Raw genomic sequence first — 22,283 nt, forward strand, 5'->3', positions numbered from 1 at the left:
AGCAACACACCATTCCCCCGTCCTCATCCGCCTAAAGGACCCCTCCAAATTTCCATCAAGACCCCAATTTCCCAGCTCTGAGACTCACCTTAGAGGCCTACAACCTATTATCACCAGACTCCTAAACCAGGGACTCCTTATCCCCACTGACTCTCCCTGCAACACCCCCATCCTGCCTGTCCGCAAGGCCTCTGGAGATTATCGCCTAGTCCAGGACCTCCGACTAATCAATAAGGCCGTAATTCCTCTCCACCCAGTAATACCAAACCCATACACCTTGCTCTCCCATATCCCCCCATCCACAACCAACTTTACGGTTCTGGATCTCAAAGATGCCTTTTTCACTATCCCCCTACATCCCGACTCCTATTTCCTCTTCGCCTTTACCCAGACGGATCCGGACACTCATACTTCCAGTCAGCTCACCTGGACAGTTCTTCCCCAGGGCTTCCGCGACAGTCCTCACCTCTTCGGTCAGGCGCTGGCACGGGACCTCACTTCCTGCTCCCTTACCCCCAGCACACTCCTTCAATATGTAGATGACCTCCTCCTTTGTAGCCCGTCTCTCAGCCTCTCAAGACAACACACTGCAGATCTCCTTAATTACCTTGGCTCTTGCGGTTATCGGGTCTCCCCAACCAAGGCTGTTATCTGTATCTTCTGTAACCTACCTGGGGCTCCACCTTACCCCTACCACAAAAGGTCTAACAGCCGATCGCACCCAGATTATCCGTGAACTCCAGCCTCCAGAAACAGCAGAACAAATTCTCTCCTTTTTGGGCCTTATAGGATTTTTCCCTAACTTTGCTCTCCTCGCTAAACCCTGATATCTAGCCGCTAAAGAAACCCCTCAAGGACCCCTCACCTCTCCTTCCGCCGTTCGACAGGCCTTTCTCACCCTCCGTAACGCTCTGATATCTTCTCTTCCCCTTTCTCTGCCCAACCCAAACCGACCTTTTCACCTTTTTGTGGATGAATGGGCCGGAATAGCCACTGGACTCCTTGCCCAACCTGTAGGGCCTTCCTACCGCCCTGTGGCTAACCTCTCCAAACAGCTAGACCCAACCATTCGGGGATGGCAACCATGCCTTCGGGCCCTAGCAGCAGCAGCCAAACTGACCAAACAAACACTCAAACTGACTTTGGCCCACCCACGAACCGTGTTTTCCTCCCACCGGCTGGTTGACCTCCTAGGCCACAAGTCTCTCTCCCTCCTGGGCCCCTCCCGCATCCAGGCGTTCCACCTACTATTCATTGAAAACCCAGCTGTTTCTCTTGATCTCTCCCCTCACCTGAACCCGGCTTCCCTCCTGCCTATCTCTGGCACCAGGGGTTTTCCATCCCATTCCTGCCCTCATGTCATAGAAGCCTTCAAATCACCGAGAGAGGGACACCCCTCTTTCAAACCCGGACCGCACCCTCCTCGTAGATGGCAGCTCAATACTCGGTGCTGACAGACGCTGACGGGCAGCCTATGCAGTGGTAACTATCTCACCTATTATCGAGGCTAACAGCCTCCCAGAAGGGACAACCTCTCAAAGGGCTGAACTGATAGCACTAACGCGGGCCCTCGACCTCTCTAAGGGCCAAAGGGCCATCTTTCTCCCTATGGTCGCAGGCATTTCCCTCGCCTCCTCTCTCGTTGCTGCGGGCATCGGGGGAGGAGCCCTAACACACAGTGTACCTAGAACAGAAACTCCAGCTAGCCATCGAGGCTTCTGCCGCCTCCATCACCTCCCTCCAGCGCCAGATCACCTCAGTAGGCGAGTTGCCCTCCAAAATCGACGAGCCCTGGATCTCCTGACGGCCGCCAAAGGAGGTACCTGCCTCTTCCTACGGGAGGAATGCTGCTATTACATCAATGAAACAGGACTCGTTTAAGACAACGTAAACGCCCTCCATCGCTTAAGAGCAGAACTCCAACGCAAACACCAACAGTCCGCCTCCCCAATTCCCGATTGGTGGCGATCCACCCTCTATACCTGGCTAACACCAATCTCAGGCCCCTTAATTCTCATCTGTATCTTGTTCATGCTTGCTCCCTGTTTTCTTAGGTTCCTTCGCAGGCGCATGGAGGAAGTCTCTCGGGTGGCCACAAACTAAATGCTCCTCGGCCCTTACACCTTGCTTCCTACAGAACCCCCCACTGGTCTCCCTTAAGCCTCGGACCTCTGGTCGCCCGACTCCCCTTTCAACGCCCCCATTCAGCAAGAAGTAGCCATATATCAGAACGCCGCCCCATTACACCAAAGATGTCGGGATGTAAGGCCAACTGGCCCGAGGCAGGGGAATGCAATCAGACTCACAGGTTGCATCAGACCGAAACTTTCCAGACCACCCAGTTCCAGGAACTGACCTGGGGACTTTCCACCCGGCCCAGCCTTCCCACCTTTCGAGGGGCGGGACTAACAGTCCCAAGACTGATGCAACCGGCACCGGATATTGCCACGATACCCGAAGAGACCACCAAATAAGGAATAACCTGCGCCCTCCTGGATTCACCACACCCCTTTCCCTTCTTGCCCTTTCCCTTCTTCCCCTATAAATTCTGCCCAAACCCTCGCCCGGGCGCGACTTCTCTGGCCCCTTTCTCTCGGACCAGTGAACCTCGCCTGGGAACATTCCCAAATAAAGCTTGTTTAAGCTCTCCCCCGTTTCTTGGTGCCGTTCCTTACAAATACCATATGGTATCACTTATATGTGGAATCTAAAATATGACACAAATAAACTTATCTGTGAAACAGAAACAGACTCACACATATAGAGAACAGACTTGTGGTTGCCAAGGGGGAGAGTGGGTGGGGGGAATGATGGATTGGGCATTTGGGATTAGCAGATGCAAAATATTATATACAGAATGGATAAACAACAAGGTCCTACTGTATAGCACAGGGAACTATATTCAATAAAACAATGATAAAGAATATTAGAAAGAATATATGTATATACATATACATATATATATAAAACTGAAGCACTTTGCGGTATACCAGAAACTAACACAACACTGTAAATCAACTATACTTCAATAAAATAAATTAAAACAAAACAAAAAGAAATCTAAGACAATAAAAATAAAGGAAAGGTAATCTATATTCATAGATTGAAATAATTAACTTTGTTAAAAGGTTCACACTACCCAAAGCAATCTGCAGATTCAATGCATTCCCTATGAAAATATCAATGGCATTTTTCACAGAAATAGAAAAAAAACAGTCCTAAAATTTACATGGAACCACAAAAGAATTTGAGTAACCAAAGCAATCTTGAGAAAGAACAACAAAGCTGGAAGCATAATGCTCCCTGATTTCAAACCATATAACAAAGCTATAGAGATCAAAACAGTATGATATTGAGCATAATAAGACACAGATCAATCGAACAGCATACAGAGCCCAGAAATAAACGCATGCATATACTGTCAATTAATTTATGACAAAGGGGCCAACAATATGCAATCAGAAAAAGACAGTGTCTTCCATAAATGCTGTTGGCAAAATGGACAGCCTAAACTACTATCTTTAACCATACATAAAAATTAACTCAGAATGGATTAATGACTTGAATGTAAGACCTGAAACCCTAACACTTTACAAGAAAACATAGGCTGTAAGCACCTTGAGAGCCATCTTGACAAGGATTTTTTTGATTTGGTAATGGAGGCAAAAATAAATAAGCAGGACTACATCAAACTAAAAAGCTTCTGGGAAGTCCTTGGTGGTCCAGTGGTTAGGACTCCACGCTTTCACTGCCAAGGGCCTGGGTTCAATCCCTGGTCGGGGAGCTAAGATCCCACAAGCCATGCAGAGCATCCAAAAATAAATAAATAAATAAATAAACAAAAGCTTCTTCACAGCAAAGAAAACTATCAACAAAATGAAAAACACACCTGTACTGAATGGGAGATAAAACCTGCAAATCATATATTTGATAAGGTATCTGATAAAATATATAAAAAACTCACAAAGTTCAATAGCAGAACAATAAACAATACCAATTAAAAATGGGCAGAGTGTCTCAATAGGCATTTTTCTAAAGACATACAAATAACCAAGAGATACATGAAAAGATACTCAATATTACAATTCATCAGGGAAATGCAAATCAAAACCATAATGAGATATTGCCTCACATCTGTCAGAATGGTTATTATCAAAAAGACAAGAAATAACACGGGTTTGTGAGGATGTGGAGAAAAGGGAGCTCTTGGGCACTGTTTGTAGGAATTCAAATTGGTGTAACCACTATGGAAACAGTACTGAGACTCCTCAAAAATTAAAAATAGAAGTACCATATGATCCAGCAATTCCATTTCTGAGAATTTATCTGAAGAAAACAAAACCACTAATTCAAAGAGATAATGCATCACCATGTTCATTGCAGCATTATTTACAATATTCAACACATGGAAACAATCTAAATGTCCATCAATGGATGAGTGGATAAAGAAAATGTGTGTACACACAGACACACGGTAGAATATTATTCAGCCATAAAAAAATGAAATCTTGCCATTTGCATCAACATAGATGGATTATGAGGGCATTATGCTTAGTGAAGTAGATCTGATAGAAAACAACAAATACTACATCTCACTTTTATGTGGAATCTAAAAATACAAAAACAAAAAGCAAACAAACAAAAAACTGACTGTAGTTAATACTCTATTGCATATTTGAAAGTAGCTAGATCAGGACTTCCAAGGTGGGCCAGTGGTAAAGAATCCGTCCTACAATGCAGGGATGCAGGTTCAATCCCTGGTCAGGGAACTAAGATCCCACATGCTGCCAGGCAACTAAGCCTGTGTGCCACAACTACTGAGCTTGTGCTCCTCAACTAGAGAGCCTGCATGCCACAAACTACAGAGCCCACGCACTCTGGAACCCGGGCGACACAACTACAGAGCCCACGCACCCTGGAGCCCACAGGCCACAACTAGAGAGAGAGAAAAGAAAAAAAAAACAACCCGTACGCCATAACTAGAGAGAAGCCCACGCACCGCAACAAAGAGCCCGCGCCGCAATGAAAGATCCCGCATGCCTCAGTGAAGATCCCACATGCTGCAACTAAGACCAGATGCAGTAAAAAATAAATATAATAAATAATATGATAAAATCTAAAAAGCAAAAGAAAGTAGCTAGATCTTGAAAGTTCTCATCACGAGAAAAAAATTATAACTAAGTATGGTGATGGATGTTAACTGGACTTATTTTGTGATCATTTTCCAATATATACAAATATGAAATCATTACATTGTATTCCTGAAACTAATATAATGTTATGTCAACTATACCTCTATAAAATACATTTAAGGAATGTTTTTGATGGTAAAGAATACTTAATTATGTTATGTAATCTTAATATCCACCTTTGAACATTGAGTGGATTTATACAGATATACCTTGCTATATAAAGCAAGATGTGTAAAAACAGAATATAATAAAAATTCACTCTTAAAACTTTTTTTGATCCTGTACTCCTATACAAAAAAGCGCTGAGAGTGTACTCATAAGTGCAGGTATTTCTTCATAAATTATACACAAATACTACTGTACGAAATATACAGTCATCCCTTGGTATCTGAAGGAGACTCATTCCAGGACCCACTGCAGATATCAAAATCCACAGATGCTGAAGTCCCAGAGTCAGCCCTCTGTATCCGAGGTTTCACATCTGGGATTCAACCAACTGTGGATGATATAGAACTGTAGTATTCATTGAAAAAAATCTGTGTATAAGTGGACCTGTGTAGTTCAAACCTGAGTTGTTCAAGGGTCAACCGTATTACAAACATTAAAGATTAAGGACAAAATAGAAATTTAAAATAATAAAATACATATTTAAAAATTTTTATTACTAAAGTATATGAGTATTGTGTTATTTTGATAATCTGTTTTAATATTTTGTGACATAGCAATTCAAATGACAACCTCTAAACTTGACTTATTTTTTACCTGTTTTGAGGGCTGTCACATTTGCAAAAGATATCACACAAGAATGGGTACATCAGAATGGAGAAAGTGCATCAGTAGGTGCCTTACTAAATATTAATATTTTTTTTATTTCTCAATTCCATACACCAATCATATAAAGTCACCCCAGGCACATACAGTATAGATGACAGTTGGATATACCAAGTACTAATCTATATAAGTAAAATTAATCGAACTTATTTTTTCTTATATTAGATAAGATAAAAATAAATATTACTAGAACTTCTATTACTTTCTTCCATGGCCCAATTAATTATATGACCTCTAGCGTTCATAAACAATATACCCATAGCATTTACACAACACTCTTGAAAGTCCTTACATTGTAGAAACAAACCATATAACTTTCCCATAAAAAGTAGCAGAGTATAACAGAAAAATGGAAGTAAGCCATTTGCAGACTCTTAATGATAATACAGGACTGTGAAAGTCATTTTAAAAGCAACTAAAGTAAATTTTGACACCATAATAAATTATGATACCTTATACTGTTAGTATAATAACATTAGTCAATGCAAAAATTTTACAAAACTACTTTTCAATTTAACAAAAACTATTCTGGGTAAAAATCCCTCTTCTCCTTTCTGCTTTCTTACATCATCACACTTCGCTTTCTTAGGAGTCATTTTTTAGTTAAAAACAATGTTTTTGACATTTCACAAGAGTTCTGTGTGCTCAAAGAAAAAAATTAAAGAAATGTTGATAGAAATGCTGGGCAAAAAGCTTTGCAAACTCATAGGTAAATGATACAAATGCAGCATTCTAGAGTGTTTTTGAAATTTAACTATCAGCACAGTAACAATTTAGCTATCTTTGACATGGTCTATAAATAGATGAAGATAAAAATGTTATATCTTTGTATTTCCAATGTCTACTATTTACTTTCCCTCATAAAAATTTCAGAAATAATTTAAGAAAGCATAGTTTAAGACAATTTAGTTGGTATTACATCTCACTGCCATTTTGCCCTTCTGTCAAATTTTTCAGAAGGAAACAGAACACTAGAGAAACGGCAGCAAGCACTATTGTGGTTGATAAATGTGTTTTGTAAGTTTAGATTTCATATTTTGGATTTTCTTAAAGGACAGCATATCTGCATTTTAAAGTGTAATGAATATAAGTAAGTACACACACATACATTTTGTTTGTGCTAAATATCATCATGCATGTATCCAGGAAAATACATTTAATTTTTTTCATTACAATATTAATACATCATAATGAAACTAAGTGGTCTTTGTATGTCAAAAAGTTTAAATAGTAATATATTAATACTAAAAGCAAAAAAACTGGTAAAAATATTTTTCAAATTACTGTGAAATCAGTGAAGAAAAAGTTCAGTGACTACTGACCTATATTGAAGCTTTTAGAAATATTTGTGAAGCTCTTAAAAATATTTATATAAATGAAGATATACTTCTATAATACATAGTGCAGAATAAAAATTCTGGTAGAAGTGGCTAGATTGTATTTGGAACATTTTTCATTATTTCAACCTCAAATTTTATTACTGTAAATTTTATGATTACGACTTGAATGAATAAAGCTTTTAGCAAAACAAATAGTGCAAACAGGAAATTCCAGAATCACTGCCTTTTTAGTCATTAGGCTTTCCTGTTTTTATTTTTCTTTAATCACTAAAAATAACAACCAAAAAAGCATAGCAATCTCCAGGGAAATTAATATTGGACATACTGAACTGTACTAAAATATGTAAAAATAGGCTCAAATACGCAACCTTAGCACAGCTCGAAAAAGTTATGCAAAAACTATATGTATTAAAATGGTAGGTTTACCTAAACTCATACCAAAAAATCTGCAAAGAACAAAAATTAAGTGAAAAAAGACAATGTCTTATTTAGGCTAACATTCAATACATACCACAGCAAACATTAAATTTAGTAGGTTCGAAGTCAAAAGAAAATCTTGGAAATACAGGTTCAGTATGAAAGTTTTAGAAATAGCTTTGGTGAAGATTTTAGTTTCTGCAGGCTCAAGTGTTTACTTTATGCACTGTAGGCTGTTGTCAAGGAGGGAAAAATGAGTCCAGTGTATTTCCACAGTAAGCACAGAAAATCATATACTTAACTCTCTTTCCAGTGGATATAAGGGAGAGAAATCTATCAAGTATAGAGCTTAGGTCAATTGTATTTCCTCCATGTTAACTGCCCCAAATAACTACTCCCAAGCCAAATTTAATTATATAAAAGTAATTAATTTTCAAACGCTCCTTTTAGACACCACAAAAAAGGACACCAACATTTGAATTTATTCATTCTAATGAGCAGTTCAACAATTTGGCATGAGTCTAAAAGACTGACTAGAAGATGAAGGAAAAAACACTTGATAAAGGAGCAATAGAAAACAGCTGGAAAAGGACTACCAAATTGCATCTTTATCCTCAAACGCACTCCCTATGAGACATAGATACTTCTAACAGCCTCCTGGATGTCTCCATCTAGGTATTCCACAAATATCTGAAACCTAGCTTGTCCAGAAAAGACTTTAATAGCTTGTTAACAAGGCTTCGCCTTCACATTCACTCCAACCAACAATTACTACTTTATTTACTGGCATCAAAATGTACCCAATCTCCCAATCTAGAAAATTTAGCCATCAACAACTCCTTTTTCACGTCTCACACTTCCAATTTAATCACAAAGTCAACAGATTTTTACTTCAAAAATGTTATTCAATTCCACCCCCAATTTTTATCTTCTTTTTCTTAACAATCCTATTATCTGTAACTGCCCTGTAACTACTTACAAAGTAGTTAGACTCCTGAGCTCAGTATCCCAGTTCATTCCTCAAATGAGTATATTTATTAAAACAAATATGCAATATCTCTTCCTTACCTAAGAACTTCTTTGGTCGTGCTACCTACTGCAGTGGTTCTCCAAGTGTGGTCTCCGAATCACCAACATCAGCATCACCTGGAAACTTGTTAGAAATGCAAATTCTTGGGCTCCACCCCAGAACTAAAGGATCAGAAACTCTAGGGGGTGGGGCGGAGCAATCTGTTTTAGGAAGCGCTCTTGGTGATAAGTGTTGAGATCCCATTGTTTAAGTTGGTTCTGACAAATTATTTATTTTTAACACAAAGGTGATTAAGATGTTCAGCAAGCATTATCATTAAACTTTCTTCTTAATTTTAGAACTATTTTGAAAACTGAATACAAATAGCATATATTAAATTGTGCTGTATCATGTGATTCGGGTTAAAGATCAAAATAAAATTTGCCTGCTACTTCAGTGCACGAAATGGCACAATGTATAAAAAGGTTACGGCTCTGATCATGTTTCATGTTTGTTTTTTTAATTCAAATCAGCAAGTATATACTCAAGTAAAATTTTGCAAACATTATGTGTTTGCATGCAGTATTCAATTAGTTGCAGGCAAGGCTCAGGTGCATCTCTTTGTCCCTTCAGCTCAACAGGACAAATTAAATAGAAGGGCTTATTATGAATTTTGTGTACTTCTTGATGTCTGTGATAAAGTTATTCTAAGTTTGGGTTATAGTTACACTTTTTTCCAGTATAGGTTATGAAATAATTACCTATAAAACTAGAAATGGATCCCTAGTTAAAAGCAGGAATGTTGAATAAATGTTAACATGGATGTATTGAGACTGATGTGGCTCAAGACGTCTCAAAGTCTTACTACTAATTAGTAACAGCTGATCTTTCAGCTAACATTTGGGAGCTCTCACCAAAGCTAAAACATGATGCCAAATTTCAATGACAGTCATCTGGTCAGTAGAATTTACATTGTAGTGATAAATTTTAAATGATAAATTTTCATTGGGTTTCATACGTCAAGGTTTGCAAACAAAGATACCATCTGCTTTCCAAAAGTTTGCTTTATGTCACTTCACTTTTACGAAATATCTACACTAGTACCTGTTTTTGCCAACCAAAAAAAATCCAAAGAGGATTTTTCCCTTCTACAAAAAGAGGCAAAAAGCAAAGCATAGCTTTCAGCGTTTGTTTTACAGGGAGCCATTATTGAGGCAGTGTGCACCCCAAACCAGGAGAGCTGCACCGCCAAGTTCCCTCCCTGGGAACTACACTCTGAATCTCAGCATCAAGCCTCCAGAGCTCTGAACTGTGTCTGTGAGCATCTGTGCTTTATCTGGATTTATTTTGTGCATCATTAGCAAGATGTGTCCTAAGGTAACTGCTTCTTCACTTTACACCATTTTGGCTTACTAAAGCTTTCAGAAGAAAGCTCTACTTTTGGATATCGAGAGGAACCTGTAATGATACAGTCTTTGACAAGTTCCATAATTTTGAAAAAAGTGTGCCTGAAGTTATTGTAAATCTAGGAATTAAAATAAAATGTGCTCAGAACAAAGTCACCATATTACCCATGAACAACAGCATATATGGAGAAAAATCTTATTAAATCCTGCATGACAGTGTAACAAATATGTTAAATTAGTAAACTTATCAAAAAACTGAAATAAATATTTGTACATGTCTAAAAATGCAGAGAATACAATATATTCATCACATATGCTTGATTAGTTCAAATACTGAAATTATATAAACTCTTTCCAATTTAACGGCATTAGAATGAATGTGGCAGATCTCTCCATTTACTTTTGTAGAAGTTTCTCAAATAGGTCAAGGATGCTAAAACAACACACAATGGACAAGACAATTTTAATGTCTACATCAGGTTTTTACACATCATCAACTAAACTGTCAGAATTGTTGAGACAACTCTATTAAGGGAAGCAGGTAAAATTTTTAAAATCTCAGGAGTGGTAGCTCCTATAAAAGCTGTTGTCAGCTTTCATTAGGTAGCAACTGTTCACTAATAAGGACTGGATATTAAGATACTTCAAAATAACTTTGCCTCATCACATACAGACTATCATTTAAATTGATGGATTTTTCTCCTTTTTTTTTTCTGAAGTTAGCTGTAATGTTACAGATAGAAAATTTCAAAATTCATTTTTTTTCACACCAAACTTAGGTAGGTGTCCTGAAGCAAGGTATAAATATTTCAAAAGAAATACTTTATTTATTCATTAAAAATCCTTTTTATAAATCTTTCAAATGTAAATAATAGGCACACTAATATGATTATATAGCTTTGTAACAAGTTGAAAAACTCAAACTGACAAAACAGTCACAAACGTTACCAAGCTTATAAATGCAGATAAAGTATCAGTAATGAAACTGATCCTTACAGTTAAGAGTCATCATCCAAGTAAATTAAATTAAGCTGTTCTGAAATTTTAAGAGATCAGTGCAAAAATATGAGCATTTAAAAATGTTGTCAATGAATATCTTAGAATATTATAAGATACATTATTTTTGCACTGAACAATGAAAAAATGAACTGATGGATGAATCAATTCTATCACTTCCCTCCAAAAGGATTTATTCAATTGGGACTTAATTTGATTCATTTTGGGGGAAAAAAATCTTACTATTTCTCTAAAGTCTGAATCAATTTATTTTAAGAGTATCCTGAGAAGGCAAAATAAGTTTTAAAAAAAAATTACCATTTGCCACTACTTATCTGTATGAACCAGAATTTCCTAGGGACAATGCAATAAAAATAAAATTCAGAAATAAAGTGGATGCTGAGGCTGATATTAAATAACAATTTTCAAGTATAACCGCTAATTTTAATTTCTCACTTAATTGACTTAATTTGAAAAATGATGCATGTTTGAAATTCCAGGATAAATGTATACTTATAAAATGCTACTTTTACTTGTTAGAGTTTTGTAAAATGTGGTATTTTTGTTTTAAAAGGTTTTCTACAAATTAGAAAATTTGAAATCTACTAATAAGATTTCAAACTAGATAAATCCAAACTATAGATCATGGCATAATCTAGCTAGCCCTAACTAGCGTTTAGTTTATTTTCTCACAAGTAACACTTCTTTCCTTCAGCAATACTAAATGCTGTGTATTCCTAGGACATACATGGTGTTATACCTTTATATACGCACTTACCCTGCTGGAAATGCCCTTATGTTGCTTCTAGAAATTTTTTACTTTACTTTTAATACCCAGAAAAAATGTTGCTTCTCTCTGTGAAGCCATCTGAGAGACTCAGGACAGAATTACCCACTTTTTCTTCTCTACTCTTATTTATTTTTTAACATCTTTATTGGAGTATAATTGCTTTACAGTGGGGTGTTAGTTTCTGCTTTATAACAAAGTGAATCACTTATACATCTACATGTGTCCCCATATCTCTTCCCTCTTGCATCTCCCTCCCTCCCACCCTCCCTATCCCACCCCTCTAGGTGGTCACAAAGCACAGAGCTGATCTCCCTGTGCTATGCGGCTGCTTCCTACTAGCTATCTATTTTACGTTTGGTAGTGTATATATGTCCATGCCACTCTCTCACTTTCTCCCAGCTTACCCTTCCCTCTCCCCGTATCCTCAAGTCCATTCTCTATAGGTAAGCATCTTTATTCCCATCTTGCCCCTAGGTCCTTCTGACCAATTTTTTTTTCTTTTTAGATTCCATATATATGTGTTAGCATACAGTATTTGTTTTTCTCTTTCTGACTTACTTAACTCTGTATGACAGTCTCAAGGTCCATCCACCTCACTACAGATAACTCAGTTTCGTTCCTTTTTATGGCTGAGTAATATTCCATTGTATATATGTGCCACACCTTCTTTATCCATTCATCTGTTGATGGACACTTAGGTTGCTTCCATGTCCTGGCTATTGTAAATAGAGCTGCAATGAACATTGTGGTACATGATTCTTTTTGAATTATGGTTTTCTCAGGGTATATGCCCAGTAGTGGGATTGCTGGGTCGTATGGTAGTTCTATTTTTAGTTTTTTAAGGAACCTCCATACTGTTCTCCATAGTGGCTGTATCAATTTACATTCCCACCAACAGTGCAAGAGGGTTCCCTTTTCTCCAGACCCTCTCCAGCATTTATTGTTTGTAGATTTTTTTATGATGGCCATTCTGACTGGTGTGTTATCTCATTGTAGTTTTTTTTTTTTTTTTTTTTGCAGTACGCAGGCCTCTCACTGTTGTGGTTTCTCCCGTTGCAGAGCACAGGCTCTGGACACGCAGGCTCAGCGGCCATGGCTCACGGGCCCAGCCACTCCGCGGCATGTGGGATCCTCCCAGACAGGGGCATGAACCCACGTCCCCTGCATTAGCAGGTGGACCCCCAACCACTGCGCCACCAGGGAAGCCCCTCATTGTAGTTTTGATATGCATTTCTCTAATGATTAATGATGTTGAGTATTCTTTCATGTGTTTGTTGGCAATCTGTATATCTTCTTTGGAGAAATGTCTATTGAGGTCTTCTGCCCATTTTTGGATTGGGTTTCTTGTTTTTTTGATACTGAGCTGCATCTACTCTTATTATATCCTTATCACATATTATATTCATCTATTTAAATATATCATCTCCCTAATTGTCAGCAAATCCTCTGAATGCAGGATCCAAGTTACATTCATTCTTGGGTCCTTTCCCCCCTGTTCTTAATATAGACCCTAAAGTTGCGATACATGTATAAACAGTAAAAATACCAGGCAAGTAAAAAAAAAGAAGGAGGGCTTCCCTGGTGGTGCAGTGGTTGAGAATCTGCCTGCCAATGCAGGGGACACGGGTTCGAGCCCTGGTCTGGGAAGATCCCACATGCCGCGGAGCAACTAGGCCCGTGAGCCACAACTGCTGAGCCTGCGCATCTGGAGCCTGTGCTCCGCAACAAGAGAGGCTGCGATAGTGAGAGGCCCATGCACCGCGATGAAGAGTGGCTCCCGCTTACCACAACTAGAGAAAGCCCTCGCACAGAAACTAAGACCCAATACAGCAAAAATAAATTAATTAATAAAAACTCCTATCCCCAACATCTTCTTTAAAAAAAAAAAAAAAAAAAGAAGGAAACAAAGTGCGAATATTAACTGGTTAAGTTTAGTACCTAAAAATTAACCTTTGAAAAAGAACAGAATGGCACTGTCCTCTAGCTATTGTACTCAAAGTGAGGTCTGCAAACTATTTACCAGTCTGTGATGAGATAAATATAAAAATTAAGATTGAGCATTTAGAAACTTTTATAGGAATCCGACAGTAAGTTTTATGTCTGCTGAATCTTTTTGGATCTTTTAAATTTCATTTTTCTAATCATTTTTATTGTATTTTTATGTCTAAGTGATAGATTGAATATTGAAAAAAACCCAACAAAATACAGATAGCTTGGGAAGCAGTGTATGAAACTATGGAAATAGAAAGATGAGTACGATCTTGACTCTTTTTCAATGGGAATTTAGTTTAGAAGGAAGAATATGATATATACATAAAATTTTATAATGTGTATCAATATAACTATCAGTATTTCTTAAAGTTCATGTTATCATCTTTGATACTTTAAAACATATTTGTTAATGGAATTGTAAACATACCTGGAAATACTAATGTATAACTAGTATTTCTTTCTAAATGATGTTTTAGTAAGAAAGCAGCCATAGACAATATATAAACATATGAGCATGGCTTTATTCCAGTAAAATTTTACTTTAAAACCTGGCAGCAGGTTTTTGGATTTGGTCCAAGGACTGTAACTTGCTGATCCCTGTTCTACATCATAGATATAACTCTAAAATGCAATCATAAAGAACATATCACATACCTGATGCTCAAAAACTGTCATTTTTCTTTGCATTTATCAACAACTTTAAAAACTTTAAAGACTGAGAGATTTACCAACATTCACTCTTAGAGAAGGTAAGACACTATTTTTCAAGAAAAATCACAGTAAGTATATTGAAAAATATTTTGTGGCTTGTCTTTAATGGCATATGTCTAGGAAAGTTATAAGCCTTTCATACCATTATTAGATAGCAACACTCATATAGGCTATAGAAAACAAAAAGACAGATTTATTTCCAGTAGTTGCCACTACCACTGCAACTAGTGGTGTATATGCAAAACTCCCACAACCCCTTTAAAATGAACCACAAACTTGGTCCAGATAGTCTAATATCACAAACAAAACTAACCACGATTCACAGTATGATGCTTTTTGTTCAACTCACATCTAGTGAGGGACTTCAAAATGTAGAGCACTTGTTTGCATTAACAAGCCTGGATCGTAGATTTATTTCATCTTTGGGGTTTAAAATTGGCCTTCCCCAGGATGTGATAATTCCTTACCTTCAAGGGGTGAGACACAAAGCTCATCAGAGCTCTAAAACTGAAGTCAAATTCTAGACTTTCTTTTTCACCTAAGTTCTAGCCTCCCCAGTGAAATATATAGTTCTATGAACAATTCTCTTGCTCATTCTAGAACTCTTTTCCCCAGAACATAAGAGGAACTGCTAAAGGTTTAATATAAGTTTCCAAGGAAGTCTCTTATGTTAGATTTCAAATGTCTTAATGTACATGTTCTTTTCACTTTATACTAAATCCCTGTGAAAAGTCTCCGAAGACTCCAAAACTACCTTTATGCAGATGACTCAAAAATCTCTATTTCATAATCCTCTATAAGGTATCAAGTGGTTTAGTACTGATTCTCAAAATATTATCACTGGATGGTAAGTAGCCCTAAAGAGTGGGAATAGTGGGAATCAAGAAAAAGGAGAGTCTAAGAAGAATGTAAATGGGTTCTCTTGTGGGGATCCACATTGAAACAATAATGAGAAGGCAGTATATAATACTGTTCTGGGAATGATTTTTCTGAGAGGGAAGCACCCCTAGAAAAGGGATAGGGACACATTTAGATGTCCACTGAGACCTAAAATTTGAGATGTAAAATACTGTCATCACAATGTCTCAATACTCTTTCCTTTCTCCTTTTTTTCATTCTTGTCAATGATTCTTCAGATTTCCTAGACTTAAAATCCTAAAGTTACCCCCTGTCACTTTTTTTTTTTTTTTCGGTATGCGGGCCTCTCACTGTTGTGGCCTCTCCTGTTGCAGAGCACGGGCTCTGGACGCGCAGGCTCAGCGGCCATGGCTCACGGGCCCAGCCGCTCCGCGGCATGTGGGATCTTCCCAGACCGGGGCACGAACCCACGTCCCCTGCATCGGCAGGCAGACTCTCAACCACTGCGCCACCAGGAAAGCCCCGTCACTTTTCATTTTGCTTGAAAATTCAATCAGTCACAAATTATTGGTAATTATTTTTAGATTTTTCTTATACCATTGCCACTCACTATCCTCCCATAGATAACAGGCTGAGGCTGCCTACTTTTCCTTGTTGAGACTCTTCAAATCTTCTAATACATTTCTGCTAGAAGTCCTCCCCCAATACTAATTTTACTTCTCAAATGTATGTGTATAAAATACAGTCTTCTTAATAAGACAGTTTAACTATTGTCTAGTAATAATAAAATACTTTAAACAGTTAAAAATGGGCAAATGCTTTACAGTAGTAAAGACAGAATTTCAATAATTTATAAATAATAAAAAGATTCTTTACAGAGAAAGTTAAAAGAAATGTAAAACAAATCCAAGAAAGAGGCAAATCCTATAAGGAGAACTTAAATTATACATTTAAGGGCAGAGAAGGAAAACCAAAAACTAGAAGGATCATGCTTACTGCAGTAACTGATGCAGCCGCTGTTATTACCGTAGCCCAGGATAAAACATAAACGTCATCATGAAACTCTACTCACATAAGTTAAGGGAAAAATCAAGCTTAGGCCTAAAGAGAGGGAAACATCAGCAGCAATTTTTTTTTTTTTTAAAGTGACTTGGAAGTTGCCTAGATAGTGTTCTATAGAGTGAATTTCTAACTGGCTTACTTACCTAGGCAAGAATGTTACCACTTACAACGTATTGGTCATTCTACCACTGGAGGGAGCCTGATCACATATCCTTTGATGTGACTTTTACTCTAAAAACTTCCTGGTCTCCTCTGGGAATGAATCAGAACCTCTACCAAGAATATAAATTCGTTTAACATAATGTGATGGTTTTCAAGCTTTTTGCTTGTTTCTTTTAGTTTTTCTTTTCTTTTTGTTTTGTTTCATACTCACTAATGAAAATTTACAGCATCTCTATAGTCAAATCAGGGTCAAAGAAATGAACCGGGAGGTCACATGTGTTGGTATAGATCTATACTTAGAAAAAAATCATAAAGAAAACAATTGATAAATCAAGAACAGAGAAGGGCTCTGATGCAAATACCTACCAAAGCAGGTATCAAGGTCACAAGGTACATGAAAAACAGCAAACAGTAGGTTCGAAATAGAAGCTGAAAATAGCTTTTAGGATTAATGCTGAGAAGGATATTACTGATGTGATAGAAAAATATAAGCAAAGGATAGAGTACTGTAACTGTGATTTTACTGTTCTTTTCAAATTCAGAATTTACAGTTTCCATTGACTACTCATGAAGTTGAAGTGACATAAGAAGGATTTACTATCTAAACAAAACACAACTGAAATTTTAAAAAAGATCTAAACATTGGCCAAAAAATAAGAATTAAAAAGCAGTTCAACTCAAGAAGGTATGTGAAGAATAACAGTCCATTAAAAATAATTATTATTCTCTATTTTGTTTCAAGAACTGTGAGAAATGGTATATAATACTTTACTGAATATCTCAGCAATCCTACAGGACTGACATTATTATACCCATATTACATGAGAAAGCTTGAGGCTAAAAAATGGTTAAGTAATTTGCCTAAGATAACATATCTATCAAGAGTAAATATTGTATGAGAGGTCTGATTCTAAAATGGTATTACCACCATGCTATTTGCATGTCAGTGAGACTGAGTAATGCCTACCTTACATTTTTGTACTATGAAAGGTAATAATTAAGGCTATTTGTCCTAGATGTCTGCTTTAGAAAATATCTCCAAGAATTATCTAATATAGCGTTGTTACTAAGCACTCCTGTATTACCATGTTTCCAAAATTAAAATTTGTTTAATTCACACATCAATAAGCATAAAGAAGAACGTCTCAACTGATTTATAATTTAAACAAATATGATAGAGTCCAAATTCAAAGGAATTTATCTTTTAAAATATGTTAAAAAAGAGAAGACCTTTTCCCTTTTCTTCCGCAAACTACTGGTAGACAAAGACAGGGAAATGTCAGCTTCTGCCTGTGCAATTCCTTTAAAATGTGTTCCCTTGCTGACTAGCATCATACACTCCACAAACCGTATCTAGGCAGTCATAAAATGCCCGAATCATGGAAATAATACTTATTAAAGCTAGAAAGCATTGGGGGTGGATTCAATGCTATACAGCAAATTAACTTTGTATTTTCTTCTTTACTATTATAACAAGAGTTCAGGGAGCTTGGATGCATATAAAGCAACATAAAGATAAATCTTTCCTTCTCGGCAAGGAAATAAAGCTTCAATATGTATATGCATGATGAGAAAAGATGAAGAGAAGTAACGTAGAATTCTATGTGTGGGGTCAGAGCTGTTTTGTTGTGTCACAGGTCAGTGAGGGTCTGAAGTATCTATGTGAAGAAACAAACTGGAAATAAGTTCCCATATTACTAATGCTTCCCAATGACAAATTAATGTTTTTCTCTTGGGTTTTTTTTGAAAAGCCACAATTAAAGTACATCATATACGCAACTTGAGGCTACTTCAGCACAGCAGAGGCGAATAACAGAAACACTCTTTTACTTACAACAGAGATTATAGAAACTACTAGATTTACAGCAGATCTTCAGAGGTTTCCTAATAGAAGTTGATCCAGAATCCTCATGTTGAACTACAAGTAACATCTAGGCAGGGCCATGTATTAGCAACCAAAGCACACATGCCTAGGATAAAAGCACACATGAGATAATGTGTGTGTATAAGAACCCTCTTGCTTAATTAAAAAATCCAATTATATAACCACTTGGACTCTATTCCATATTCTTCAGAGACTATTAAATATTTTGAGGAACGATGAGAAAAAGAAGCATTGTGAATTGTTGCTAATAATGTAAATAGATTGTAAGAAAAAAGGCAAGTGACAGAAAAAAAAAACATAAAAGAGGAGATCCAGGGAAGCATAAGACATACAGTTATGTTTACCAGCAGCTACAGATCTTAGTTGATGCAATATGCAAAACATTATAAAATTAAAAATGTCTATCAGTGGAGAAGGTAAAAGGAAATGTTTATTAAACAATCATATGATACTTTCTCTTATTCTACTTTATTCCACTTCTAAGGAATTAATATTGCTCTAATTTTTCCCATCATCAGATTAATATTAGGGTAAAATAAAGTAAGTAAAGAGCAAACAAATCTATTTCTATAATAAAATTATGAAAGTATAGCACTTATTATGTACTTAAGCACATAATAGATCTACCACATACTAATTTTTCTATGTTATATATTTTCAACAGTAAAATAATGAGACCTGAGAGGGAGTGAAAGTAAGGGAGTGAAGGAAGCAAATGCATCTAGCTGAAAATTTCTCAATATAAAATTATGATAAATAAGATCTGGTTGAAAAACTTAATGCAGCATTTAAAAATTGTTCTGTAAAAATAACCATATCACCTTCTCTAAATTATTCCTATGACACCAACTTAACATTTTTGGATTTGACATAAAGTAGAGTCACAAAATGAAAAGTTAGGCATTTAACAACATCTTTACACTAGCTATTTTCAAATTTTACACATCTTTTAATAGAAGAGTTAGCCCTCTGTATTTGTTGGCATAAGCTATTTTATAAAATGAAACCCTATTTAATTAATCTGTGTTGACTCAGAACTCTGTAAATAAGTATTAATTTTCATAGATACTGCCTAGTGCCAATACCCCCGCCATTAAATGTTATGTAATTTGCTCATTTTGCAAGGATTAGTAATGTGAACTAAAACAACTAAAAAATATTACCAAAATAAAATAACTTCTACTCTAGGAGGGGAGACCATGGTAAATGCAGCACATTAATTTTTGTACTCTGCATTATTAACTCTGTAAAGGTCATTTTTAAAACTTTATTTTTCTTAGTATCTTTGAAACAGGTGGTAAATGCAATTTTAAGTATTGATTACTGGCTTCTGAGGAGCAACCATGAATTGCCCATTTCCAATAACTACAGGAATGAGCTTTTGATAAATCACTGAAGTAAATGAAAATAAAATCTGCCTTTATTTTATTAGATTCTGGTTTTCTGTCAAACCAGTCTAGGAAAATAAAAATATTTACAGTGATAACATTACAGAAAGTCATTTCACAAAAGTATAAACAAACCCATAGGAGTACAGGACTTCCTATGTGCTATGTTAAAAATAATCTGTATAGTCTAATAATGTAACCTTATATATGGAATACCAAAACAATGAATCTTTTTAATGCCATAAATATGTGCACTTAATACTATGGTGACCAAAACAATTTAAGGATAAAGAAAATATAAGCAGCTTTTGCAAGAATATTTATTATCCATACTACACCTGTTTCAGAATTATTTAAAGAGACTCTGGCTTCAAAGAGCAATTAATCAAAGACCCACTGTCCTAAATTTGTTATTAAACGGAAACTCGGTGTTCGGTTGACCTAAACCGTACTGTATAGCAACGCCTAACCAAGTTATTACTATTTAAATGGACTGGAAACAAAACCTCTGCTCTCTACTTGGATTACATACTGATCAATTTTATGACCTTATTGTGAGTATATATCTACATAACCTTGGCTAAAAAACCATTGTAAAATCATCGTCTCTATATACAGTTAAACATTAATTTCATGTATAGCCAAAACTGTTCAGGATCATCTTGACAACACATAAATTGTTTTTCCTTTGTCACATGTATAATTTTTACAATTATTAGGCCAATCAGTACGAATCAGATGAGTTCTTTACAAATGAAGTTTTTTTCCGCATTACTGAAATAGCACTGACTCTCCAACTAATACAGAAGCAGTGTGAGTACCCGTGCTGCACGTAGTACCGGTTTCTCTCTTTAACGCTCGGACCGACGTTTAATCAATGTCCTTCTTCAGGAGACTGCCAACTTTAACAACAGAATACGCGGTATAATATCAAGACACAATGGCGAGTACTCGCCCCGTATTCTGAATCACGGCAGATGTACGAGGCCACTTCCTTCACAGATTTTTGACAGTTTCTGAATCACAGCCCCAAACGGCGACGCTGGTGGCTGTCCGTGGTGCTGAAACGCACTCTTTTTCTGCCCCCTCACTGAAAAAACTGTCACCCCCATCCCATTTTGAGAGGATAAACAGACTTCTAAATGTAGATGTTCGAAAAAGGAACTGTTAAGTTTCTGGTCAGAGACCGCTAACTAGTGTGTGTGCGGGGAGAGGCGGCGGGGCGAGCAGGCTGGGAACCCCTGAGGGCATCTCCCCTTCGACGCCGGGAGACCCAGGACTGCGGGACTGCGGCAAAGATCAAAAGCGCCGCGTCCCGGGCGGGAGCCGCGGGCGGGAACGACGCCCTCGCGAGGGCAGCCCTCGGCCGGGGCCAGGCGGGCGAGGCCGGCGAGGGGCGCCGAGGCCGGGGACGACGGCGACTCTCCCCGCCAACGCGCGAGCCCCGGGGTGCTTTTGTTTTTGGGGTCTGAGGGGCGGGAGGGGTGGACGAAGGGGAGCCCCCACCGACATTCATTTGCACAGGTGGGACAACAAAAGACCCTGCCGCCCGGGCGGGCAGGGGCGGCTGAGCCAGAGCGGCCGCGGTGCCTGGCCGTGGGCTCGACCCCCCCTCCTCACCGTCCCGGCCACTCTTACCGTCCCGGTCGCACAGCTGAATGGCCTCCAGGCTGAGGTTTTTGATCACCTCCTCACAGGGGCTGGTGGGGCTGCTAAGGGCATGATCCAGGCGCGGCACCTCCATTTTTCCAACCCCCTTCTCACGTCCGCCTGCTTCGTATCCAGGCTCTCTCCGCGGACCGTGTGAGAGAGAAGGGCGGGAAAGGGAAAGGGAGTGGCGGAGGAAGGGAGGAGGCCTGGGACGCGGCACCGAGGGGCCGAGGCGACGGCAGTGGCGGGAGCTCCACTGAGCGTGCGGCTCTGAGAAGCCGAGACCGACCCGGCGCGAGAGCGGGAGGCGGCGCGCTCCCGGCGGGAAGAGGACGCGGCGCGCGGGGAACGTGAGGGAGAAGGCACGGGGCGCGCACGCGCGCGAGAGGACGCGCCCACCTGCTGGCGCGAGACGCTCCCTGCCCCCCAGCCCCTCGGCCTTCCGTGCGTACGCGGCCCGGGGGGCCCTCGCGCCTCGGCGCCAGCAACCCGGCGCGTGAGGCGTCGGACGGCTGAGCGCGCCGGAACGGCGGGCGTCGCGGGGCGTGGCGGAGGCGCTCGCCTGTCCCTCTCTGCTGGTGAGGGCGGTTCGGC

General features: G+C 38.4%; 1 protein-coding gene across 2 annotated transcripts in view; it reads right to left on the minus strand.

Annotated features, from left to right (window-relative positions):
• The window catches only part of PHYHIPL (phytanoyl-CoA 2-hydroxylase interacting protein like), a gene marked incomplete at both ends in the record, with an annotated part of 93,304 nt that extends 71,521 nt beyond the window's left edge, over positions 1–21,783 (minus strand). Inside the window, one exon of one of the 2 annotated variants that reach the window (XM_082854591.1) lies at positions 21,678–21,783. In XM_082854591.1, the coding sequence (XP_082710717.1) occupies positions 21,678–21,783 (106 nt within the window). Of the gene's footprint in view, positions 1–21,659 lie in introns of both variants that reach the window. The other variant, XM_082854590.1, reaches the window with a different exon arrangement.
• Between the last annotated feature and the right edge of the window lie 500 nt (positions 21,784–22,283).

The sequence above is a fragment of the Leucopleurus acutus genome (genome assembly GCF_964270905.1).
Source record: "Leucopleurus acutus genome assembly, chromosome: 14".
NCBI lineage: Eukaryota > Metazoa > Chordata > Mammalia > Artiodactyla > Delphinidae > Leucopleurus > Leucopleurus acutus.